Raw genomic sequence first — 27,581 nt, forward strand, 5'->3', positions numbered from 1 at the left:
CAAATGTGGCAACGGATGCTTAGCCAACAAGCCATATGATTTGGGTGTCCTGAGGAGAACCAGTGGGAGGGCAAAGTCAGTGTATAGACCTTCTTGGAAAAAAAGCTTTGCAGAGAGTGGGAAATACATGCACGTGTATGAAAGACAATGGCACAAGGCGCTTATACAACCAGACAGGCTATTATTCAAGTACGCACACTCCCGTCTAGTTCTAGTTGGAAAAGAGGTTGATTTCAGTGTTCCAACTTAATATCCTCAGATTATAAAACTCAGCCTTCCCCAAAAATTAGAGAAGCAGAGCAGGAACACGCAGCTCTCATTACCAAAGCGGGTAGGCATTTAATAGCTTTTTTAACTGTGAGAGTGAGTTAAAATATTCAATATGTACTAGCACATCTCCTATGTATTCTGGTCCTGCACTGCGCTGTCCTGCATGCTCACAAAGTTAAACCTCATAATAAAGTTAATGATGCAGATAGTAAAGAGTTGGAGAGACACAACAGACAAACCCTAAACTGGCAACTATGCCAAGGTTAAACTTGAAGTGACTGAGTGTAGTCTTTATACGTAAGATGTTGCTTAAGAGATAGAGAAACAGAAAGTACATTTCTTATAGATGATGTTGTTCTGTCTCTTGTTTCTATCCTGTTTATTCAAGAATCATACATGACTCTTAAGGACCAGGAAAAGTGTTATTCCAACGTGGCAGAATGGCACATGCAGTGAGAAGCAAAACAATTAGTCACTCAGCTGGCCAGAGTATAGTTGTCAGCCAGCTTGACAGTCTGACAATTAGTCTTTTAGCCGACCATCCAGCCAACTATCCCAGCAGTCAGTCAATCACTCAACTAACTAGACAATCAGCCATCTTGCATCAATAGTTTGGCAGCCAACTAACCAACTGCCCGCTCACCTACAATCCTTCAAACCTGTGATTCAACCAGTGAACAAGCCAGGAGGAGAGCGCTCGGGGGAATATTGAAAAAAGGGGGAGAAAGAGTAAAGGAGGATAAAATCTATATGCTACAGTCAAAAGGTCCAGTGCCTGTCTTTAAACATGTCTTGCTATCTGTAGATGTCTTTATTAGCAGAACTCCTGACACCCCAGTCAGGGAAAATGCAAACAAAGGAAAATACTGATAATATAAAAACTGCTTGCCAATAATCCAACACAGCTCTTGCCAGGTTTCACCAAGATCCAACCAAACCAAGAAATACCCATTCAGCCCTTTAAAAGCCCCAACCCCCAACCTTCAATTCAGTCATTTCACCAGTCACCACTATTATTGACAATCTTGCATCAATTTCAGAGGTCCTCTTATTGTGACTGACACACAACCTTTCTACACTGTCAGATCAGAGTAATATTTCGGCCTTTTATGTGGATCGATTGGCCAGTTTGGGTGCACAGAGGGGAGGAGAGGCGGAGCACACAAAAGGTCAACTGTAGCTCTAAATCATTTGAAGATTCTTAATGAAGGGTGTGTGGCAGACACACCTGCTGTTTTCAATACTGGGCTGCAGAAAGAGGAAATAGTGCTGATAAGGGGATGGATGGCCAGAGCCATAGAAAAAAGGTGTAAGGCTGAAACAGAAGGAAGACAGAATGAGAGAAATTGCTCTAAAAAGCAACATTTTCTTTGAAGAACACTTTCACCAAGGTCAATAGGAACCACTAGCAATTGTAGCTTTTATTTCAAATCATTGTATGTTGTAGCTGTTTTAACCTTAACTGTGGGAGGGAGCACCAAAGTTACATATATGTACTGTACGAGAGGGGGAAAGCTGGGGGAAAGTATTTATGTCATGCACAGCAAGGCTGCTTTGCCCCGAGTGACTTTGTACATAAGCTAAACACTAATTGAATAAATGGATGGTTTCTGTCTGCACATCTGCCTACTTAATAAAAAGATTCTACTTACTGAGTGAACAGAGCTGTTCACTCAGTAAGTAGAATCTTTTTATTCTTCACCTATCTCTATTAGATTCATGTTTTTGTATGCAAGCCACATAATAAGGAGGCATGGTTTTCTGCAACAATACAAATGTGCAATAATGTTGCATCTAGAATGCCAAAACAAACTGACTTGCAATTAGAGTAGCTAGATATTGATGTAAACAGAAGTTGTTGTTGCTAATGAACACAGCATACTAAGAAATCAGAAATAATAACCAGTAACATTCTTCTTGCTCTTGTATAAGCCCTTTGTTAGTGGCTGTCTCTGAATATATGGTAAATCAGAACAGTCACATGCAAATTATTCCTGAAGTGTCGCAAAGCCTTTTGGGGATAGAGGATGAGATACTGTGAGTGTTGGCGGTGAAGGTGCCTACAGTAAAGAAGGGTTAAGTATCCACGCTCTTTTCTCTCTGATTTTCAGTTTTTTCTACCCCCTCAGGGTGCTTCCTCCAGCTTGGTGGTCAAGTTTGCCGACACAGACAAGGAGCGCACCATCAGACGTATGCAGCAGATGGTTGGGCAGTTTGGCATATTCAACCCAGCCATCGCCCTTCCCTTCAGCACCTACAGCTCTTACGCACATGCGGTGAGTTGGAAAAGACACATGTAGCACACACAAAACAACACAAACATTACATTCTTAAATAAAGATATGTACATGAATGAATGAAATTTCAATGCATGAGCTTTACTCACTGAATGTGAAACTGTCAGGATGTCAGGATACTGCTAACTCCCCTTGTTCTGTAAAGTCCTTGATTCTGCTGTAGTCATGGTCAAATAATATCTTTTATATTAACATGCATAAAGTAGAAGTAGAAGTAAATGCGCATGGGTATGTGAAAGGTATCGTCGATAATGACGAACCCACAAAGAGTTACCACTGGATTCTGCAGTTTCCCTCGGCTCGTTTCTGTGTCTTTCGGTTCAGTGTTTTTATGGCCTGCAACTTTACTGTTTCAGTTCACTATCACCAAAGATTTCCATCATTTTCAGCCGCAGTAGGCAGTTGTTTTCGGCAAAAAAATAAATAAAAACCTACTATACGCTCCCTGTCTAGCACCAAACAGCAGGCGGACACTAGCTGGTGAACACGGTAGCATTTAACAGATAAAGAGCCAGATATTTTCCTCAGTAGTTGGAGGAAAGCAAAGAAGACTGAATGTTGGGCTTCATAAGGGAATATGTCAGTGCTTGTTTCTGCTACCAGCATGAGGCTAAAAAAATCTGTTATTGTGCATTTAAATGCATAAATCTCATATCTTTTATTTCACCAAATTAACCAACATATATAGTCTGGGTAGCTATATTTGATGTAGCCAAAATGTTTTAAGCCATTAGGTGTAGAATTTGAAAAGTTCCAACTTGGGAGCCCTCCAATGGAAGAATCAAACCTCCCCTGTGGATTCAGCTCCAGGACAGTGAGATGGATGGACTAAGCAACATATACGCTGCACTAACCTTCAACAGGATTGTTTCCATTTTCTACACAATTTAACTACAAAGCTCACACAGCCAGAGTAACTTGAAAGACCATACACAAATGTGACACAGTGTCTTTTAGCAAGTGTTTGTTTGACTTGTAATCCCCTTTGGGTAGTTCAGTATATTGCTGAGGTAGGACCACTGATGTGTTAGAATTCACATCACACATGGCACACAAAATTTAACTACTTTACTATAACTGCCTTTAGCTTAGCTGTAATTTGGTCCAAGCAAACATCAGATATTTTAACACAGGATATCTGCCATTGAAAGCTGTCATTAATAACTTTTCTTGGAATTTCTTGTCATTTATAACTTTTTTCTTGTAACTTCAGTACACAGAGGGAGTTGTGTGTTTTGATACCTCTTAGTAGTGAAAATTTGCTTGCCAAACTATCATCACTTCCATCAGCACCACTTCTTTCTCCTCTCCTTTCCTTGAGCAGTGCTGCCCCACCATTACATTCAGGCTTTCACTACCCACAGCACGTAGGCACACACACATTTAGTTAACTTGTACCCTCCAACCCATCAGCTTCACTCTGCCCTCCTTCCCCCGTCCTCCGTACCCCCCCCTCAGGGCATGGCACCATACACACACAGCAGACCCCCGGCTCTTTGATGACTTCAGACAGCGTATGCAGCCCCTCTCACCATGCGCCCCCTCTACCCTCTATCACACTGCTTCTCTATCCTTCCCCTCTCCCTCCCCCAGTCCCTCCCTCTGGGCCCATGAGATGCTTCAGGGGCCACAGTTGACTCAGAATATTCCATGGGCAACTTATCTGCACACAAACTTTCTTCTCCCTGCTGAGACAGCGCACACGCACGCCCTCACGTGCGCACACATGCCCACGCGCGCACAACCTACTTGAAACAGGCAAAAATGAATTTAAGAAAAGCTTTCCATCCAGCACTGAGATAAAAACCTGGGCCTCTGTCACAACACACTGCATAAATGCACATAAGGATCCGCAGAGTATTTATTTAGAGAGAAGGAGAAAAACAAATTCATTTCTTCCTGTAAGTTATATATTTTTTTGCTGTTTCTAAATGCCAGGATTAATTGTTGATGTTAGCCAGGTCTTGGGGGCTTATCCATTTCCCTCATTTTCACATCACAGCCATGGGACTGTGTGAAATGTGCAAATTGACCATACCAGAGTAATTGCGAGGCCATCTCTTGTGCTCTCTCCAGTAAAACTCCCACCTTCATTACCATTCATGAAATGCAGCCCTTGCCCGGGAAATGTGGAGAAATGCAAATGTTTAAGGGGTGGTGGAGGCAGTGGCGGTCTGCGGGGAGACCATTGTGCCCCGCTCAGGTTGGCCATGACTCTTATTTACTGTGGCAGAGACCCGTGTCGACTCATACAGAGGCACACAAGAGTGTACACACTCACACGCACTGCGCAGCAAATGCTCTTTCTCTCTCTCTCTCTCTCTCTCTCTCTCTCACACACACACACACACACACACATATAATATGACAAAGAGCAGGATGATGCTAGGAAATTGAGTTCCGAATAAAAGTAACAAGGGCATGGGGGATACTTCAGCATTAGAGAGAATCAATTACCATTAAATCTAAAGGACAAATTGCACGTATGTGGTTTCTCGACACAAAGATTATACAGCATGAATGATGTTAGCGAAGGTGAAGCTCCCCTTGTATTAGTATTATGAATCACAGTGACTGTGGATGCCATGCACCTGCATATAATGAATTTAGCAAAATAAAGCAAGTCGGTGGTGGAACTCCGAGGCAAGCCAACCTTGGAGATAAACTCATCCCAACTTTTGATAAAGTAATGAGTGCACAAGAGGCAGAAATGGATTATTAGCGTGGCTCTTTCTTCATATCTCACTAAAGACTTATTTAATAAGTCTAAATATAGTTTTGGACTGCTAGGTATGAAATAATGTGCTATAAAGAGAAATATTAGTTATCTTTAGTGTGGGTGTCCAGCTTGTGCAGTAGCTGTGATTACATTACAGTCATTGGTGCTGGCTGCATGCACATGGTATCCAGTCTTGATTCTCCTGTAGCCACCGGGAATGTGCTGAATTGATACGATGAATGTTTCTTTACGGCAAGATAAACTACAGATATTCCCCCAAGACGAAAAACCTGCAGTGACAGAAAAAGGACTTTATCTCCAAAGACACACTGCATGTTCGCCTACTCTCCATATACACCGGCCAAGGGAAGAGGAGGTGGCACAGTATAGAATACAGACGTGGCGAGAGATGGTATATATAGCTATAACCAGGGAGTACAGTACATGGTAAATTCAAAGAGCTACCTCTCTACTACAGCAGTGGATAGGATTATAGAGTTGAGCTGACAGCCAGTAAATTGGATTTTAGTCAAACCAGGAGAGGGAGGGGGCTCCGAACACAAATTGGAGGGGTACAACACTGACAACATATGCCAAAGATGAGAAATGTGCCATTTTCAACGATTGACACAGACACTGGTGTGCTCTGACAGGAGACATCTATTTGCAAAAAGGTGATTTCATAAAACACAAGCTGAAGAAGAGTGAGGGAGTGAGATTCCATGTTTCCTTCCGGTGTTAGTAGTGAATGATAATAGTTCTCCCATGAATCGCTGAATGCGGGTAATAAAACGAGCTTTTATTACCTTTTGTATTACTCCGTCAAGACACAAACATCATATTTGTACACGATTAGATTTGATTCAAGTCACTTTTCATCCTTCGTCTTCCAAAGCATCTCTGTGAAGACAGCCATTTTATAGCTTCCCTTGGACTCTTTAGGCAGAGGACTACATGCTGTGTCAGAGGACAAGAAACAAGTTTTAGATTTAAAGGCACCTCCAGCCCCTCTTGCACCTCTAAAAGATGCATTAGACTGAGTGTGAGATAGATAAATGAGAGCAGAGAAAATGGTTTAACTTGGTGCTAATAGTGACACTGTGTGGGTGGATGAGAGGGAGGATGATGACTGTAAACTCACATTAGGAAACATCTCCCCCTGTTGGAGGGACTCACATTCAAACACAGCACACATGAGAAATGATGGTAACAGATTACTGCATCATTTGGCTGTGCTGTAAACTGCCTGCACACTTACACACGAGCATGTGTGTGACCTGGTTTAGCTATATTATACTTGCAAGGACTAGCTCTACACGCACACACACGCACACACACACACACACACACACACACGTACATACATAGCAAAGAGCATCAGATGGAAAAAACCTATTAAAATCTTTCTGTGGAAACACAGCCTGCTAGTATGGGGGTAACAAATGAGGCCCTTGAGCTTCAGTCTTCTGTCTTCAGTCTTTTAGTTCACCTCATTGACCCACTGTCTCCCTCTCTCTCTCATTTTTCAACCTTTTTCACCCTCTCTGTCTCTCTCTTTCCCTCACTTTGTCTCTCTTTCTCTCTCTCGCTCTTTCTCCCCCTCTCTCCACCTATCCCTCCTTCCCCGGCTGGCTGGGCTATAAGGGGTCACATGTGACAGTGCTGAGAGTCAGCGAGTCACAGAGCAGCGCTACAGAGATAATTGCCATGTGATAAAGAGGTGATTGCCTGCTGGCACCAGGGGAGAGTAATGCCATCAGGTTGCAATAAAAAAGCAGATGTCTGACACTAAATGAATGCTGCTGGAGCCCGGGCAACTTTCTTTGCTCCCTTTCATCTCACGCGCTTCTCCTTTGTCCCCCTTGTTTCTGCCTGCCTTTTCTTCCCTCCTCCTTTCTTTTCAAGAGGAAGCAGAAAAGGTTGTCTGTGATAATGAAGACTCAGTAATGCACATTCTCCGCCTGAGACATTTGCTATCTGCTGGTTAGTGCATAAATAAAGAAATGGGAATGGCTTTTGAATATAATGCCTTTGAAATTTTGAAAAAAAGGGAAAAAAAGCATATACATATGAAAAGTAAAATGGAACGACTTTGAATATGTCTGTCAACATAACCACTCTGCTTTCTGTTCTTTATTTTTTTTTTATATCAGAGCCAGTTTGTACTAACCACTGCATTCCAACATAATTACATGCTTGGGTTTCCAATTTGCTGCATTTTAATTTGGAACGAAGCATCAATGAATGCTAGAGTTGTTATCCATGACAATCTGACGGATGACATTAAGGATTGCATTATCTAAGACATGCATTGAGAGAGAGGCTAGCATTCTGGAGTCACTAGTACTCAAACCCACTCCATTATTGCTCCACCCAGGCCTGTAGCTTGTATAAGGCCACAACGAATCGACTGCAGCCTTTTCAGAAACAGCCCTAAGTCCCCAGTCTTCCCAAGCCCAAAAAAAGACAAAAAAACAGTGAGTGGTGTGACAGTGTATTTATTCTGTAATACCAGCCCAGTCAGACCCTTCATCCTTAAGTCCAACCCTATTCACATCCTAATGCTCACAGAATTGTCAAAGCAATGGAACCCCAGATCCTCTAGACCTCTTTGTTTGTTTCTATGTCATTGCTTTTGTTTAGTTTCTTGTCCCTTGCCGTATTCTGCAGCTATGCCCCCTTAAAGGCTCAATTCATCTTATTTGGAAATGAATGGATGATCCCCATTTGTCACAGTGGAATTATGCAAATGACAAAAGGCGTTAATAGATAGCAGTGGCCAGGCATGTGGCTAATGGATGAGATGCCAGCACTGGGCATTCTGCATCGGGACAGCCGCTTTCAGGTTACCTGACAGGGGTACTGAGGGAAAATAATTTCCTTTTCCGTTGCAGGGTCCCCATGCAAATACAAGCAGAGTGGCATGCTATACCTCCACTGTCTCATCGTCATTAGCATTATTGCCAGTGGCAGAGGAGTTTGATTTCTGCTTATACAAGTCATTCTCAGGCCACGGCCATCAGCAGCTCCCCTGACACATAGCAGCACATAGACCAGTGTAAGAGGTTGGTCCAGCTGTGTTTGTATTCCTGTGCCACACAGGTCTGCATAACTACACAGTCTGCAAAAGATTGTTGATTCCCTCGATAAACCCAGTTGTTCACAAGCTGCAAAAGCCACTGTACAATAATGGATTTTCTTCTGAATTAGGCATTCAGCATGTGGTTTGCACAGGGAGAATTTAAGCTGAGTGTGGAAACTCAAATAGTCTCTATCGCACTTCATGCATGTTGTGTGTATATGTGTGTGAGCGCAGTGCAGGGCAACGGTGCATGTGAGCATGTCCTATGCATATGAATAAATACTCTGTGGGCTGCATTTGATGGAAAATAGTTTCAGCACCAGAGTGAATGAAAGGGTATTGATTTTATCTCTTTGTAGGACTGTCCAATGGGTGAATCGACTGCCATTGCAATTTTCTGACTAACATACTGTATTACTAATATGGTCTGGAATCTGAGCTGACAGCTACGCCTGCTTTAAAAATACAGTTTTAATGATTCATTCAGCATCTGGATTCAGTGACACCTCAAAACAGAGTGCAGTTCTGCGTACCAAAAAACACAATGTTGTCTGGCAGAAGTGTGTCTCTCAAACAACTCATCAGTGGCAAAGACTGTAGTCATTGAATGAAGTTCCCAAATGTATTCTGTTTGCAAAATGCCTTCTACTTGGCAAAACTAGCCCAGAGACATGCCTAGTGTTTTATCACTGAATTATAAAACACAGCAAATTCTGGACTCTGGATGAATGTCAGTCTACAAGCAACAATCATTACAAAAACATCACAAAAATTAGAGATGAGTCCTGGGAGAAACAGACGAGAGTGTGAGACGTCTGTAGCATTTCTATACAGCCAAACTTCCCGATACTCAGTGCATTGTGAAGTTTGATGATTGTAAGGAAAAAGCATTGCAACTCTTCTGCAAACTTTTCCTGTTCCCTGAGCACAGAGATAATGTGCACATGTCAATGCCTTGATTTGTATGAGCCCAACAGACAGCTATTAAATAGTTTCTGCAGCTGGTGACAGGCCTCCTGCTGGGAGGATAGACAGATTCACTAAACATAGGTTGACAGGCTTCTTTTTTCTTCCCTTTCTTTTATTCCGCTCTACTTTCTCTGTACTTCCCATGCACTATCCATCCATCAACCTCAACATACATCCCTCCCTCTGTTCTACCCTTGCCATGTTTCTCGCTCTCTCGCTCCCCTTCTCCCGTCTTTGTCTGACTCCTTCCCAACTTACTATATTTTTCATTACCATCTGTCCTCCCCTCACCTCTCCCGCACTTCTGCTCTCCCACACACCCCCCATCCAACCCTCCTTTCCTCCACCCATCTCTCCGTGTACCTCTTCTTTAGCTCATGCAGCAGCAGGCAGCCATCATGGCAGCAAGCCACGGAGGTTACCTCACGCCTAGCGTGGCTTTCCCCGCCACACAGATCCACCAGATGGGGGCGCTCAACATCAACAGCCTCCCACCCACCCCCATGACCCCGGTGTCGGGTGAGTTTCATCAAGCCCTGGGTGAGCACTCGGTTTCATTCCCTTTCCTCTTGTGAGTGTGTGTGGCTGTGTAAGTGTGTGTTTGCGGATTGATGGTGGGTTAGTGATGCAACAAGCAGGGCCTTTTGTAGGCTTTTGTTAATGTCTTACTTTTAGTGTGTGTGGGTATATGTATTTATACATGTCAGTGATGTTGTTGTAGGTCAGCTTGTGTTTTTGATAATGTCTATGTAAATATTTGCATATGGGTGAGGGGGTGTATGTGTGTGCGTGTTTGTGTGTGTGCATGTGCACTGCACAGCAAATGAAAAAAAAATAAAAAAAATAGGGCTGCAACAAGGCCAAGAAAAAGGATGTCTGCTTGCTGGTAATCCAAAATTATTCAACTGGTGACAAAGACATAGACACTAACATGAAAAAGTAGGTTCAATGGGATTTGCATGTTTATGTTGTTTGTGAATGCAGAAAGTATTTGGGGATCGTAGCTGCAGAATATGGAATATCAATAAGTAAGTTTACAGATAAGGCACTAATTTCCCTGTAGTATTTTGACCTTGTGCTTTGAAGCACTTGCGCATGATCTGCATGCAGTTGGTTTTGTTTTCCATAACAAACACCTCCTATGCAGATACATTACAGAGGAAAGGGAAGGACTTTGAAATACCTACCCACTGCATAACATTTGCTTATTCAGCAGTGCTTCATTTTCCTTGAGACAGAGGAAACTTCAAGATTCTCCACTCAACAAAAGCATGAGCTGAAATAAATAATACAGTATCCAAGTCTTTGTTGTGTTCCACTCACCTATCTTGTCAACACTGCAGTATTGAGTTTTTAAGGTGATGACTTTGGTAACTTTAAACCAATCAGTGTGAGAGAGAACTGCCACCAGTGCAACAAGGCCTATTTTAGATTTTCTTTAAAGCCATCATAGGAATCCAGCTTCTTAATACAAACTTACTCACTATATCAAATTGTCTCTGCACTGTGGTTTCTGTGGGGAAGAAAAATATTCTCTTAAATTGGTATTCTGTTCACTTCTTCACCCACAGACACAAAGAAAGGACAGTTTTATTGTACAAATCCTCTTTGGTTTGGTTTCACTTTCACCTATAGTCATTTGAATTCAAACAAACAGAACAGACTGCAGGCCAGGTGTGGAAGTCAATGTTAAAGGAAACGTATTCACCTTTTAATCACGCATGCCTCCACCTCAAGCCAAAGTAATGCATGTACATAAAGTGAGATGGTGGAACATGCCAGTGGACACACATTGCTGTATGTGTACAGTACATCTGCAATCATTTTCAACATCGAGCAATATATCTAGAGAGGAGACCCATTTGTCAAATATTCACGTTGATGTTTTCAGTGCAAAGTGTGCACTTTTGGGCGAGCATAATCAATCAGAGACAGTGATTAAAAGTGGAGCTCAGTCTTGCTGAGAAGCCTTTTATTTTGATGTGTAAAGCACTGGCAGCATGACAATTTAGATATGTGTGTTCTGCATGCATACCTGTATTTTGCAACACAATAGTGCTGATGAAAGATAGTGCAACTGCACTGCAAAGAACTCAGTGTGTGTGTGTGTGTGTGTGTGTGTGTGTGTGTGTGTGTGTGTACTGGAGGCTCTGTCCTCCAGCCTGATTGTAATGTTTCTGCTGTTTGTTTGAACTGTAGCATCTCGGAAACCAAAAATCAGTGCCTTAATCGAAAGGAAATATTCCTGTGTTTTGTTAGATACTCTGTAAAAGCTTAACTAAACTACTTCTGTATCAGAGAATGTAAGGCTGTTTTGTATTAATTGGCAATGCCAGGAGCTAACAACTTGGCTTAGGCAAAGAAAAAATATGTTTGTGCTTCTGATACAGAGACAGAGAGAGAGAAAGGAAGAGAAATGAGTGCCTTTAAGTCTGTGAATCATGTGTGTGTGAAGTGTTGCCATATATCCGCTTTCTGTGTACGCTACAGTCGACTGATTACCTTTTATTATTGAATGTAATATATTATTAATCCTTAAGAGAAAGCATGGCAGATTTTCAATGACTATTATAAATATGAAATGTTTTATTTCCCCTTTCTTCATTCATTAATTTGAACGTGGTTGTGCAGGAGTGGTATAGTCTAGCTTGCTGCTTTAGTATACACAACTATTTTCTCACTCCCTTTTCACACTTGTGGCTATGACTTATTTAGAGTTCATTGAAGGAATACATAACATTACTGGCAAGGCTGTCTGTATAAGTAGGCCAAGAGACTCTGACACTACTGAGAGACTGTAGGATGTCTGCCACAAGTCAGTGGAATAATTCATTGTAATGTCAGAATCTGTTTTTAGGTTCTGGGTACAGATTGCTTCTCTGCTTTGACAGAGGTGTAAGGTATGCATTAAGTTGTTTCATCAACCAAATTAGAGCCAAAACAGATCTATAAATTCTAACATTTGGCAGCTGTGTCAAATGTTCGAAAGCATTAAAGGTAGAAAGGTTAATGTCCCCTTTCCTTCCCAAATGAGAGCAATTGCCAATTGATGGCTAAACTACTGCCTTTCTGAATTACACACACTGCTCTGCATTAACATAAAGCTCCAATAGTAGCTTAATAGATGAAAAACCCTGTCTGATCTTGAGGTAAATGTGTAACATTAATCTTTTATTTAAATGATCAGTATAACCTTTGCAAGTAAAAAAAATCTTGTTTGTGACAGCACGCCAAAGTACAAAGAGGCTCAGAGGTTAAGGGTGTTACTCTGCAAACAATGAGACATCCATTTGATCAACAGATGCAAAGCATTTAAGCTTGATGGTGCATAAGCCGTTTGCCAGATGGTTCAGCTGATTAGAGCATGTATCCTTACAATGATGCATGATGATGCTTTTTGAAAATAATGTTCGCCAGGTGCCGCTCCCTGAGCGCTGCAGAAGAAATAAAAGTTAAACAAAACAAGGGAGAGAGAGGCAGAGCTGCGGTAACAGGAATTGAGAGAGGGAGATAAAGAGGGTGAGGGAGGAGAGGAAGGGAGAAATGGAGATGGATGCGGATCCTGCTGGGTATATGTGGTGAGGAACACATAGTGTCTAGGATGCATTGTTAGGATGTGAGAAGTCTGTAATCAAAGTAACTCTAATGTTCTGTCGCATGGTGCTGCTCTACACTGAAGATGTACATGCACAAGTACACATTACACAAAATATACTGCAGATGCTCCACAGCCAGGGACAAGCCACTCACAGGCAGGCTGGATATGCCACAACACCCCTGCTGGATTCGAGCATGGTTATACTATTGATGCAGAACACTCCATGGTGACAAACACCATGAAACTAATGAGCTATTTGACATAGTGATCTTTCTCAATATAAACACCTGTCTTCCACGACTCATCATACATGTTACAGACATTTTATATTTAATACAAACAACATTCAACAACAAATACAAATGGCAAATAAGGTTAGAAGTCAACTTAAACAAAAAAGAAAAACAGCACCGCATGGTGGTGACTTAGCTGATGAGAGTAAGTGAGAATCCCAAGTATTTACTACTATGAGTGAAGTATCACATCCAAGCTATTTGAAATGGAACATAGTTCTGTAGTCTGTTCAGAGCCAGATGAAAGAGCGATGAACACCTGTGTGTCTTTCTTGACAAAAAATGCATTCACTTTAGTTGCTTTCTTGAAGACTTTACTCTTCCAAACACTACTTTTACATTCATTTCATTTTCAAGGGCAAATATATCAACTTAGAAACATGTCCAGTTGCACAAAGGGTCTTTGTCCCTCAGATACACTGAGATAGATATTTTCCCCTTGAAATCAGGCCATTTGCATCACAATCATAACAAATCCCTGGAGTGAAAGTGAACAGCTCTGTGACAGCAAAAGGTATCCCTGTTCCTGGTGGGTTCGAGTACTTTCAAAGAGCACAGACACAGCTCTCAGATGGATTTGTGTAAGCAAAACGAAGGCTCGCACGAGCAACAGAGCTTCACAAGCTGCCCAGCTGGTCTGCTCGGGGACCTGAAAGTCAAGCACATTGGTATGGTCAATGCATTGTGTGTACATTAGCCTCGAGAGTGGAGCAGACGGCACTAGAGGCGTGTGGAAAGTTGTATTTAGTATATTGCCCTACATTGTATTTAATATTGTTTGGAGGTCCAGTGGTTGGTGCACATCTTCTACAACACTTTAATATAAGGAAAAACTGGTTCATCATGGCCCCGTCCACTCCATTACTTTTATTATCAAGCAGGCCAAGGTGACTACTGTAGGCGGAGCACACTCCAAGACACTGCAGACCTGTCCTGTAGAGATTGTTGGTTGACTCTTCATCTTCAATTTAGATGCAGCTCTCCTCAAAGCCCATTTTTGTGACCTGTCCTGATGGAGATGATGTGATAGGTGTTGATGGTTTGCTTTTTATTGTTACTTCCAGCAGGCTGAGCTCTTTAGTAGACACTAGCTGGTAATCATTGAAGTGCTGCCCCAAGTATTCTTTTATTCATATGTTGAGACTAGCTTCCACTTCAGCCGCCAGCCAGAGATGTTGCATGACTGTACAGAGTTATGTCATCAGCATACAAGCGCATTCTCACAAGCATTAACAAGGTAAATCAATCAAATAAAATCGGTGGAGATGACAAACAGGAAGAAGATTTAAGCAAAATTCTGAGCAAAAAACATTTGAGGTTTTATTAAGTAATAATTTATTACTACTCTGTAAAGCTGGTGCATCCTGGCTGTGCGGGTGTGGTTTGATCAGATTTGATTGACAGTGGCCTGGCAACCCGCCAACAAATTCATCAGTTGTGGATGACATGATTGGTAAGAAAGACCCATGATCTAACACAGAACAGACCATGCGTCAAGCACATTTAAAATTGTATTTTGATGTGCTGATAAATATATACTAGACAGTGAAACATTTTCTCTTCGAGTCTAAATGCATCACATTTTAAATCAGTTTGATGAAAGCATCTGTTTTGAGTGTTTACTGCTTGCTCCAGCAAAATACAGTCCTAGTGTTGGTAATGACTGCACTCTGATCGGCATAGCATTCCTCGTTGATTTGAATGTATAATTAGCATAATAAATACTTCTGTCGCATGTGAAGACTTCATCACAAGGAGCAAATCAACAGTCTTCCTCTCCAAGTAACAGCCTGCACAAATATGAATATGATTTCTGCTTCCATAACATTAATATATGACATACACATGTACATACTGTTTAGCAGTGCTGGCTTATTTCTTGTGCAGAAGACATAGTTAAGAGCTAGCTGTATAGAATATGTAATCTGCTGTCCCATAACTTCATATTCACGCATGCCAGAGTAGGGAACAACATATCATTATTACAGGCCAATACACGCAACACACACTGACAGCCAAGTGTATCTACACTCTTGTGTGTGCATTGTAAACAGTCAGGCTATGAATACATTTTCCCACAATGCAAGAACTATATATCCACTGAGGTATAAAATGAAAATGTCTTGTTATTTTCTAGTTCAGGATAGTATGAAATGCTGAGGAGAACATTCTTCTGCTTATGTTGGATATTGGGCCAATGTGACAGTGTGGAGGAAGATGATGACTAGGCTACATGAATGGCTTTCTCTTGTAATCATTGTTTTATTGGCCATGGAGTTTATTGTCTTTTTCTTATATCATAACTCTATTGTGTGATCCAATCCATGTATAAGCCAGCTACTGTAGTGTTTTTAAGCATTTAGTTTAGTAATTGTGGATAATTTTTTCAAGCCTCACAACAATAGCAATGCTGTCTTTTTTATTCATGATTCTGATGCTTATTCTGTGCTGTGACATTTCTAGCATGATAACCTGACTGGACTTGGTGGTACCAATCTATTACTTCTGTCACGTGTTCTCCTTTACAACAGATGTCACGTCCAACTGCTGACCCTAGAGCTTATGTAATTGCATGTAAGGGGTGAACACTACCACCTACTGCCACCACTGCTACTCCTACTATCACTACAACTGCTGTACATACATAGACGGGTGCTCCCATAGCACTGCTAAGCCTTGGAAAATGAATTTGCCTGATGATGGAGAGGGTGCATTATCTGGCGGTACAGTAGAGTGCGTGTGGCCCGAGCAGACTGGCTGTCTCTAGGCCTCCGAATAGGAGCGGCAGTCTCCTGGGTCCTGGTAGGAGAATGGGCTGAAGCTGCAGTCTAATTCATCACAGCTCCGTAGGAAACAAGCAATCGTGGGGAGGCTTTAAAAAAAAAAGGAAACTAGTGCAAAAGACACAACAGCTCTCACTGGGCCCGGGCAATTCCCCTGGTCACTGCAGTTGCCTGCCTGACTGTCAGCCTCCTCATGACTTAAATGCTGAGGCAGGGAGAGGAGAGGGAGCAGGAAGGAAGAGGGGAGGAAATTGTAGGTATAGAAGAAGAAAAGCAATTCCATATGGATATGTAGATGATATTACTCAGAGGTTTCAGTGTGTGATGTACAGCATATTTACAGCAGCATTAGCATGAATCATCGGCATATGTTATGTGTATACTGGATGTGATTGTTTACCCTATCTGGACCACCTCTCGCAGGGTTTTTTTTTTACCCAAGCACCAGATTGTGGGGATATGGCATGCTGGAGGGTTTCCGTGACAACCTGGGCTTTCTGTCCAATCAGGGCGAGGTTTTCCAGATTGAGAGGTGGTCCTCAGGGGAGCTGTACTTCAGCGAGCATGGATGCTTTGCCACGGAGCAGCCCTTTTAGAGAGACCATCACACAGTGAGAATCTGCTCAAAATGGGTACTTTGATGTTCCCGGCATAATTGGAAACACTTTCCAACAGAGGGTCCTTTTAAAATGCATTGAATGAGAAAGGACAGGGAGCATCCAATTTCAATTCCACTCATGAACCATCCTGCAGCTGCCTTTCAGGCGTGTACCATATATGTTATGACCCATCCATTTGTCAAACTGCCAACTGTTGTTATTTTGTCTTTTTTTATGATGTATAAAAGTAAGAGGCGTCTTTGTGTTTTTGCTACCTGCTCGTTCAAGCAAATCTCCCTCTGTAATCTCTGTCTTTTTAGTCCACATCTTTTTCTTCTCTCTCTCTCTCTCTCTCTCTCTCTCTCTCTCTCTCAGAAGTTGCATAGTGGTTTCATCATCTCGAGCAGTAGGAGCCAGCAGGGTATCGTACAAACACTACGGACAGGCTCATTTTTCACAGGTTGACTTCCCTCCTGCAATCCTGCAGGATGTGTCACGACAAACAGCGGATATGTGACAAACTCACATCGCACCCGTGTCCTTGCGTTAGAGAGGAGATGCAGTGTAGCTTGCGGAGCTTTGTGTGTTTGTGCAAGTGCGTGGGTGTCTGTGTAGATTTTCCTGTGCTGGGTTGCGTGCTAGTGTTTATAGGAAAGCTTGTCTATGTGTAAACTAACTATAAAACTACTGTTTTGTTGTATCCTGCAGAACTATGTAGATAGAGTTCTTATGATCCAGAAACAGTAAACCTTTATTCCCAGCAGGCCTCAGTTCTCCACCAGCCAACATCACCACCTCCGCCGTGCCCAGCATCGTAACGCCCATCGTCAACGGATTCACCGGCATCCCTCATCAGCCCAACGGACACCCTGCTGTGGAGACTGTGTACACCAACGGCCTGCCGCCCTACTCCACCCAGAGCCCCACCGCTGCTGACACCCTCCAGCAAGCCTTCACTGGAGTACAGCAATACACAGGTGTGAGACAGGAATGCTTTGTTTACTATGCTGTATTTCTGAGATTGTACAATATGCTGTAAATGCTAAATGTGTAGCAGCTATGAGACAATTACTGAAGGGTAACTACTGTATGAGTGAGAGGTTGTGTGTATTCAGATAGTGTAGGGCAGAACCTTAGAACATAACATCAGAGAGCCTTTGATTACACACATTACGCTTGTGTGATCGACCTTAAGCATCCTTGACACCATTCTCCGTGGGATCCCCGTTTTTAACGCTCGTCTCTCTCGTACTCTTTTCCCCTCCTTTCTCTCCCTCTCTCCACGTCTCTGCAGCAATCTACCCAGCCACCACGCTGACTCCCATTGGCCAGACACTGCCCCAACCACCCCAGGTCATCCAGCAGCAGCAGCAGAGAGAAGGTGAGGGTGAGAGAACATTATTACTTTTACACTTCACACATCTCATCCCATGTAATAGACACATAAAGAAGACAAGCATGAGAGACCAGTATTACTTCAGCAACGTACACACCTCATTCTGTGTAATACATATATAAAGAATGTGAGGACGAGAGAAGAATATTGCTGTAACACTGTACACATCTCTTTCTCTGTAACAGATAAACAGAGTGTAGCGGCTGAGAGAACATCTCATCTTAGATAATAGACATATAAAGCATGAGGATGACAGACCAATGTTAATATGACTATATCATACTGTACATCTTGAAAATAGGTTATATATTGTCTATATAGGCCCCTGCTTTCTATCATGAGTAACAATTTAAGCTTGTATAATAAAATCCTTAGCTGTGAGAATAGCCCAGATGGAATTAATAAATGAAATGAATGAAAATGCAGAATGTAAGGTTACGTGAAAATTGTGTCAGGTTACTTGAAGATAAAATACAGTGCAATATGATGATTTTCACTAACACCTACCTAACTGTGGTTCTTTTGGTACTGGATATGTCATGAAATTTGAAACATGAAAACAATACATGAAAGGTTTGATATTTGTTATTGTTTTTAGCTCTTTTTTATTAACTTAGGTGTGCCCAAGTAGGCTCAGACGCAAAAAAGAAAGTGGGGAGAGATTTAAAGGGGAGGGCAAAGGTTCCTTGGGCAAAATCCATCCGCCAGAACCTCAGCGCAGGTCATCCCATGGTCCAGTGAGAATCTGACAAATGAATATATAATGAATATAAGTATTATTCTTTTGCAGCACATTGATCACACCACATATAGCTTTTAGATTGGATAAATTTAGTCCTTCATATTCACATTCATTCTAAAAGGTTTGTTTGATAGAAATAGAAATTTTAAATGCACTCAATCAGTATCTTTACAGTATCAGCAAATCAAAGCAAAAACTCTTCAATTAGTTTTTGCGTGTAATGTGTATTACAGTTATGTTTTACCACTAACAATGTCACAGACAGTTCTGAAAATCTGTTTCCACTTCTCTTAATTTAGGCGACATGCAAGACTGCATAGATCAAAATGACAAACTCACAGCTGTCTCTCTCTCTCTCTCTGTCGCTCTCTCTCTGTATCCAGGTCCGGAGGGTTGTAACCTGTTCATCTACCACCTGCCACAAGAGTTTGGAGACAATGAACTCATGCAGATGTTTCTGCCCTTCGGCACCGTCATCTCCTCTAAGGTCTTCATGGACCGGGCAACCAACCAGAGCAAGTGCTTCGGTGAGATACTCACTGCCACTCACACACAGCTATCAAGTCTGCGACAAGCAGTATTGCTGTTGCATAAGATGGGACATTTACCTTTTTCTTTACCTTGTTACTGACTTATTCTTAGACAAAGCTTTGATAGGAGTGAAGGTATTATATTTTATTTGTTTAATTTGTTTAAATATTTTTGTAGCCATTGGAAAAACGATGCATTAATGGAACTATTATGATTTCTAATATGTAGAGAGAAATGCAAGGGGGAAATTATCTCACTGCCTATTTGAGTAAATACATTCAGGGGAAAGTGGATGGATGTTTACAGGAGCTCTTGCATAAAACAAAATGTGTTTTTACAGTCTGATCTCTTATAGCTTTTTCATTTGTGGGTGTTGTGTAAAAACTCACAGCTAAGGCGTGAAGCTTCATAGTTACATTTTCACAATAATAAGACGTTTTTACTTTCATACTGCACACCAAACAATAGACATTTGTTTAAACATAGTTTTTTAAGTGCTGTAGATTTTGACGATGTTTGACAGCACCCAGACAAAGGATTGGATGATCGTACCCCTGACTGACTGACCTGAATTTGCATCGTGTTTTGGCATCAGTGCTGTAGAAACAGAAATTTGCTGAATACATTGGAGCCAAACTTGCCATGATGCAGTCGATCAGAACCCATGTCCTTGCTTCTGTTAGGCAGCTGTGTGACCTGAAAACCTTGACATGCTGTATCAGCATCCACATCACCGCTCTGTAACCCCGATATCTGTCAATACCCTCACTGCTGAGGCTGATCCACACACCTCTACGCCTCCCGTCCCATTTAGCTCCGTCAGGCACACACACACCAAGCCCCAGGGCTTATACAAACTTTCAGAGGGGGGTGGCAAAGGACAATTATGGATCAGCATTTGTTTTCACTTCAGGGAACTCCAGAACCTTAGGCAAAATTGATCACCAGTCCTGTCTCCCTTGGGGGACTTAATAACGTATAAATTCATGAAAGAAGAGCTATTTGCAGTATTGACTTATACACTATGCATTTACAACATAATGTTAGGCCTGGGGAAAGTATGGAGCACACTGGTGTAATTAATCTAGAAAGGAGAAAGAGGAGATAAACCTAGATTGATGGTGTGCAAAAGACAGGGGGAAAAAAACAGAAAAAGAGAGACAGCACACTTGTAATGTGTGACAGGACTGAGCGGATGGCTTAGAGCTCTAAGCCTTGCATCTCCTCTCCATCTCATCTCCGCTCCCAGCCCGAATGTGTTAACCTGATGGCGGGTTAGGAGGTCACCTCTTTTCCCTGCCTCTATACTTTGACTTGCATTCAGACCTCCTCTGCGCTGCCCAGCCTTTGCCATAGTGGGCCAACCCAACAGCCAAGCAGGCCAGGCAGACATCTCTCCCAGGTGGCTGTGGACGTGGAGAGGCTCCTGCTGTTTTTCATGGGTCATCGGCTGTTCCTAATGACACCACAGACACAGGGGAGCACATCAAGCGGAGACACACTCCACTGCAGTTTCTGGTCACTGAATCCTCAAGGCTTTATTTTTACACATGATGAAAACAGGATGTTCAGCATAGGTTTGAGGAGGGGTGTATCTTGGGGAAATGCACTGGGGCTTTTTTGTGTTTGTGGCAGACTAGTCTCCTCGTGATGAACTATGTTTGCTCTTGTTTTTTGGAACTACTGTGCACTGTGACTTGTGCTCATTCAGTTTTGTATTTTGGGCTTTCTAGGGATGTCAGAAAGCTTTGTTGAAAATGATATTATTAAGTTAAAACCTGAAAATCTTCACAGGAATGACCTGATCAAAAAAATGATTGCCAATGGACTGGAATCTCATACTGATCACAGATTGTTATGTGTGTTATTAAACATTTTACAGACAGCACCTGCAGACCAAGTAAAAGACACATTTGCCCACTCGTGTGTCTTGCCCATGTTACCCGGATTGTTACTATTTTTTCCATTACAAACGTAACTGTATGGGATTAGGGATTCATAACATCATTTATATTTTACATCAAATCTTCCAAAATCAGCAGCCACCTTTCTTAACCTTGAAAATTCTGGATATGTCTTACTCCCTTACATGCCTTTCTGTGGTATCACAGGGCAGCTTGATATTACATCTCTTCCAGACAAAAACTGTCAACCGCAAGACATCGCAACAGTATTGCCTTATGACAGTAACACCCCCACACTTGTTGCATCTGGAGTCACACAGTGGACGTTTTTTTTATATTTTTTTTCTAGCTGTTGCAAATGTTGATGACAAGTTGTGCATCAACTGGTCAAAGTCCAATTCTAACACATTGGCGTACAGTGTGGTTTAAAAACAACTTCATAGCATACTGTCACATGCACTCGGCAGCCAAAAGGTGCTACCTGCCTCACCAACGCCATCTAGACTCCTTCAGGAGGTAGACAGGCCGTGATGATCAAGCAGTGAGAACACAGAGAGAGATTTCTTTATATTGCTCACCATTTTAAGAGCAGATTCCTCTGAATGCCAGCAGAGTAACATGCAGTAGATATCGCCTCTAAATAATTACTTTAATCCTTTAGCTTGTACTCATAAGTATCTTAATTCTCCACAGGGCTAATGCATTTGTACTTTTTTTACAGGCTTTGTGAGCTTCGACAACCCTGCTAGTGCACAGGCAGCTATTCAAGCCATGAATGGCTTTCAGATTGGGATGAAGAGGTTGAAAGTCCAGCTAAAGAGACCGAAGGATGCCAGCCGCCCTTACTGACACAGCCTACCTTCAGTATTCATTGCAGCAGCACAGGTGAGCCCACAGAGTGTCAAAGCCCCTGTCACCGATTCAAGATTTAGATCCTCAACATTGTTTCTGTTGAAGGGTTTACCTCTGGTTTAATAGTTGTAGAACATTTGGCCTGGCATGTTGAGCCTCAACTTGTAGTTTTCTTATCCATTTGACAGATCAGTATTAAATATTCTTTCTGATTGGTGAATGTAAGGCTAAATATTTTAATGTTCCTAGAGTTTTAGTATCTGCAGACGTGCAGAAACTAGGGTTGATTTCATATGCGAAACAGCAGGAGTATTAATTATGGGAAAAGCTGTCATCATCGTGATTGACAAAGACTGATTGGTGCGCCGGTGCGGGTTAGCTCTCTCCAGACCATTACACTGATATAATAGAGCCATATTGAACTATCCAAAATTTTAAGAAATGGATCTTTGGAATGACAGTTTAATGAGCAGTGTGATCTGAAATTGCCCTTTTCTTATATTTTTCAGGTTTTAGAGGACACGTGAAGATATCTCGGAGGAGTTAAACTTTTTTTCTTTGAAAGCAAAATATGTTTTAAAAAAATCGACACATACAGAATTTTTGAAGACATATCAGCATTTACTTATGAAGATATAGGTTATGGCAGAAAAAGAAGATAGAAGCGAAAGAGGAGGAGGCGCTTCACCGGGGGACATTAACAGTAACAGATGGCACAGTGCAAGGAAGACGAGAAGAAAAAAAACTGAAAAAAGATGTGATGAGACTGAACAACAGAACTTTTTCTTGTTGAGACTTGAATTGTTAATTAAGCAACAAACTAACAAACAAAAAAGCAGCAACAACAAATAGATTTCTATATACATATTATATACACATATATATAAGGAAAGAGGCGCTTGTGGCTTTTACTGTACTGGACAAATGAGGGTTAAAACTTGAAGATCAAGAAAACAGTGGAAAAAAGAAGCTATTCTATACGTCCACTGACAGACTTTCTTTCTCTTTCCCTCTTTCTCTTATTCTCTCACCGTCTCTCTCAGCAAGTGCAGAACTATGACTCTTGCAGGTCACTGAGGTTTCCATTAGCAACAGTAGAACTGCAAATCTTTCACCCCTAAGGGACCAAAGGACCAAACATTTTTATTGTTCTGAACAGTAATATATAGTATTAATGATACTAATACTGCAAACTACTACTAATAATATTACAAGTTAAACTTAAGAAGAAATACTAGCTTCAGGTTGAAAAAAAAAGAGGAACGTTTTGGTTTCTTTTCCTTTTACATTTATAGTTACTGGGTTTGAGGATATTAAAACAAAACAGAAAAAAAATTATTAAAAAAAACAAAGCTATACTATTTTAGTGGCGTAGAATATGTGGGTTAGACATTGATTCGGGCATGTTCAGATATGTTTTTTGGCATTCTTCACTGCTTCATCTGCATCACAGCATTTCATCTCCAAGGTGTGATCTGTCTGTGTTATTGTGTCGGTAAAAGAAAACAAGAAAAACAGTCCTGTAGTGCCAAAAGTGACACAATAACAGCCTCTTAAACCAAACACTACTGATCTACAGTGTATTTAGCCATGTCATGATGCCTTGTGTCCTTGTCAGCACATTGCAATTCCATAATTGAAGCGAGAGTAATTCCATGTTATCATTAAAGCCTTGATATTACAGATAATCTGACCATAAAGCACTGTGGTAAAAGTGCCACCCGGCTGAGCTGGATACGCAGCAGTAAAACAGCACAGCATCTGTAACTGCTTAATAAAATATACAAATGAGCCTGACAGCAGTTGTAAAAATTTCCATCGGCGTGTCACAGTGGTCCCTGCCGGGTCATGCCCTCTCCCGCTGCCAAGCTCCTCCAGCTGCTCTCAGCAGGCAAGAAGCAGACTCCCCTCCTCTTTCTCCTCCCCTCCCCTCACCTCCAAGTGCCAGCATCTCTCTCTCTCTTCTCTCTCTCTCTCTCTCTCTCTCTCTCTCTCTCTCTCTCTTTTCTCTCTCTCTTAATAGGGACCATCAGTTCACAGGGGCCAAGAGCTAACCCACAGCATAATTAGGATAATGATAATATTGATCAGATGAGGAGCAGCACCGCAGGGCAAGAGATGCACGATCAATTACACATTGGCATTTTGAATGAATTGACTGAGTGACAGAGTCTGTTTTTTCTCTCAGTTGTTAGATGGGTGTTTTCTCACTACTCCCTCTCACTACTACAGAGGGGATCCCGAAGCATACAGTTGCAGATTTTCCTGTGGGGCACTTGGAAGGGACTTAAATCTACGTCATGATCGCAAAGAAGCAAAAAGGTGCAGAGGTTTACATGGCTGTGACAGGACCTATATATAGAGTTTATTGTACAAGTTCTTCAGTGAAGAGCAGCTGTATTTTTTTCTTCAAAGGATATAATAGCACAGCAAGAGCTTGTACATGGTGAGTAACAGCCTGGCATTATCAGCCTTAGGAGGTCAAATTAAGAACAAAATGATCCATCAATTAGACAGCAGCAGGCATGTAAGTGTAGCCGCTACAGCTGCTGCTGTTTCCACAAGACGACAGCTAACCATTAGCGCCGGTCACACATGGCTCCTATACAGTGTGGTCACGACACATCACATGGTATCAGATATGATTAGTTAACCAAACTAGCATCATCTGCTTTTACAAAGAGACACGCGTACAGTGCATCTGAGATGAAATCTGTTATTTCATGAATTGTTTGCTTTTTACTGGATCGCCCTTTTTTTTCTCCATCCATTTCGCTCTCAAATTTGTTCAACTAACATCCACTCAGTTCATTTGAAATGTTTTTCCAACATGCGATTTATTGACTCGGTTTGCTCTGAAGCAGCTTGCCCCTCAGGACTCTGTGAGAACTCAGCGCTCTAAACTTTAAACACATCAGTGCTTCAGTCATCGAATCGCAATGCTGTCTCTATGGCCCCATCCACACATGTAGAGTCTTCACAAAACAGCACTACTATGCCTTTGTAGTCTGGTATAACAAATGTCATCACCAGAATGGCTTCCCAGGTCCTGATGCCAACTTTTATTTTCATTCTAGCCACTGTATTTGTATGATTATGCTTCACAGGATCAGTGTTACTAGAAAGGGGGGCGTTTCATTTCCAGGAGACCGTTAACAAATGTTGCCCTCAGTCACTGTATATTGTTGGGTTGCAGTCAACACTTAGAGGGTGTAGAAAGAAAGTCTTTAAAAATGCCTTTTCTCATCATGAATTGCCAAATTATGCAAACATATCCACTGCATTTCTTCATCAGACTTTAAATATATGCCAGATTCCTTGAACATTTAAGCTAGTTTCTTAGAAAGGTGTTAATTTTGAGGAAATAATGATTAGAAATATTTTATTTTGTGATGTACTGTAACGTAGGAGGAGGGTCAGTTCAGACTGTAATAGACATAGAATAGGGTTTTCCAGTGAAAAGGTTAGATTTCATATATGTTTGCCAGAAGACAGCTCATTTTCGCCCTGCTGAGTTACTGTTAGTTTCCTCTCTCCTGTCGGGGCCCAGCAGCTTTAGGAAGCTGTGATATATGCCGTCCTTTCCCCGGGCCAAACAGGGCCTTATAAACCCACTCAAAAATCTTTTCTTATGGGATTTCTACTGGAGAGTTTTTTAAATTATTAAAATCAAATTAAATTTGGCCTTCACAACAGCTTGGGTAATGCAAATTAAAGATGCCAGCTGTGGCTGAAATGTAATGAGTTTGAAAAGATGGTGAGTTAATTTCATTCTGCCAAGAAGGGGGAAAAATTTAATTTGATCGAACACAATTAAAACAGAGAAGGTTTGTGGACGGAGACAGTTTGCATCTAATGCATAAGCCTGAATATACTGTACATATCAATGAAATTCAGAAAAGGAAAAGGTAAGTAATGAAATCACTGAAACTCAAGAAGCTGTGAAGCTCACAAATACCAGAACTGACTGGAAATCCTCTACATCAGACAAAAAAATAGCAGCACTGATTCCAGTAGTGTTACAATTAAGCTGCATGTGGTCAAACTTAAGTTTATCTTCTACATTGTTTTCACTTTTGCATCCCGTTTTTTATCATTTTATTTTAACATTTGTCATCCTACCATGGTGCCCTTTCAATCTCTGAGCATGCTCAATGGGGGCTGGGAGGGTTAAAGATTATGATTATGGTACTACTTGTATTAACAATATGATTCTTTAACTATGGTTTGAATGCTAAGGATAGTAGCTTATTATAAATATGAAATCTGTATATTATGGAAAATCAGCACAGGACCTTTCTTTGGGTATATATAGGTTAGGGTTTGAAATGGGGGAGGGGTTGGGGGGGTCGCTTTATGAAGATGTTAACTTTCTGGTTTCTTAGCACAAAGCATACAAAAACATATGAACAGCAGTATGGAGTCTGTGAAGAAGACTGTACTGACATACAGGGCGCAAAAAGAGGAATCTCAGTACTATTCTTTAAACCTGGAGGAGAAAATGCAGGTTGTGTTGTTTTCCTTTCTTCTTTTTTTTTTTTCAAAGGAGAGCGCCACCTGTTTCTGTGGCAGCGTCAGTACAGCATGGATTAACTGACAGGGAAAGCAGTATCTTTTTATAAAAAAAACTTTTAAAAAAACTATGTGTTCTGTATTAGCCTGAGAAACCAAACATTTTTCCCCTGTTGAAATTTCTTAATACTTGCTGCTTAGATTACTTCATATTAATGATTGATGATTTAATAATTTTATAATTGATTATTGGGTCAAGTATGTAACTTGATGTTTATTTATTTATTTATCTATTTATTTATTTATTTATTTATTTATTTTATTTATTTATTTAGCCTCTTTTATTTTCTTTTATTTAATGATTATGGTAAGATAAAGATATGTATCAAAAGAAAATGCTTATTGGGGCTTTTCTCTCTTTCTCTCCTTTTTTTCCAATTTTACAATAAAAATTCAAACTGGACATTTTGTTTCTCACAGTTATGTTGAATGGGGTGCTCAACCCCAGTGCAAAGAGAGAGGGAGTTGTTGCACAAGTATTTACTCCCCTCCGCATCTCACGGACCTTGGACAATTGCAAGTGCAGGTGTTGCAGCCTCACCTTTCCACACCTGGAGTCTGTCACTGATGCCTAATCCGTTTTAAGCAATGCAACTGATAATGGTGCCCTTTAAAGGATAACCGGGTTCCTGCTGCACATCCACAGCTTGAACTTTTTTAAACATTTTATTTTTCATATGAGGCCATTTCTGTTGCTCTCACACTAGGCAGGAGTCTGCTTTGGAATTCATCACAAAACGCTGGAAGCCTCAGAAGAAGAAATGTACCAATTTCAGACTGATGTGGAAACTCAGCGGTGCAGTATGTAGGATGGTTTGGACTATCTGTCATTGTGGAGACTGGAGGCTTTCCAAGTTAGCAGGTCACCTGACACTGCTCTGTTGCAGGGAGACACACTACAACTGAAATATGTGTCAGGGAACAGAATTCAAAAACCAAACACTGGCTCATAAACATCAGGGGTGGGGGGTATG

The 27,581-nt window shown here is 41.4% G+C and overlaps 1 protein-coding gene across 1 annotated transcript in view; it reads left to right on the forward strand.

Annotated features, from left to right (window-relative positions):
* celf5a (cugbp, Elav-like family member 5a) overlaps positions 1-23,281 on the forward strand; it is a 181,898-nt gene extending 158,617 nt beyond the window's left edge. Inside the window, exons 8-14 of the mRNA XM_038716210.1 lie at positions 2,400-2,546; positions 9,712-9,856; positions 17,375-17,587; positions 17,905-17,997; positions 19,132-19,275; positions 21,905-22,068; positions 22,545-23,281. Of these exons, the coding sequence (XP_038572138.1) occupies positions 2,400-2,546; positions 9,712-9,856; positions 17,375-17,587; positions 17,905-17,997; positions 19,132-19,275; positions 21,905-22,032 (870 nt within the window). The 3' untranslated portion in view covers positions 22,033-22,068; positions 22,545-23,281. The remainder of the gene's footprint in view (positions 1-2,399; positions 2,547-9,711; positions 9,857-17,374; positions 17,588-17,904; positions 17,998-19,131; positions 19,276-21,904; positions 22,069-22,544) is intronic.
* Positions 23,282-27,581: the final 4,300 nt, after the last annotated feature.

This window comes from Micropterus salmoides, unplaced genomic scaffold (assembly GCF_014851395.1).
Source record: "Micropterus salmoides isolate LMB-PRFRI ecotype aquatic unplaced genomic scaffold, ASM1485139v1 Ms_hic_scaffold_13, whole genome shotgun sequence".
Lineage (NCBI taxonomy): Eukaryota > Metazoa > Chordata > Actinopteri > Centrarchiformes > Centrarchidae > Micropterus > Micropterus salmoides.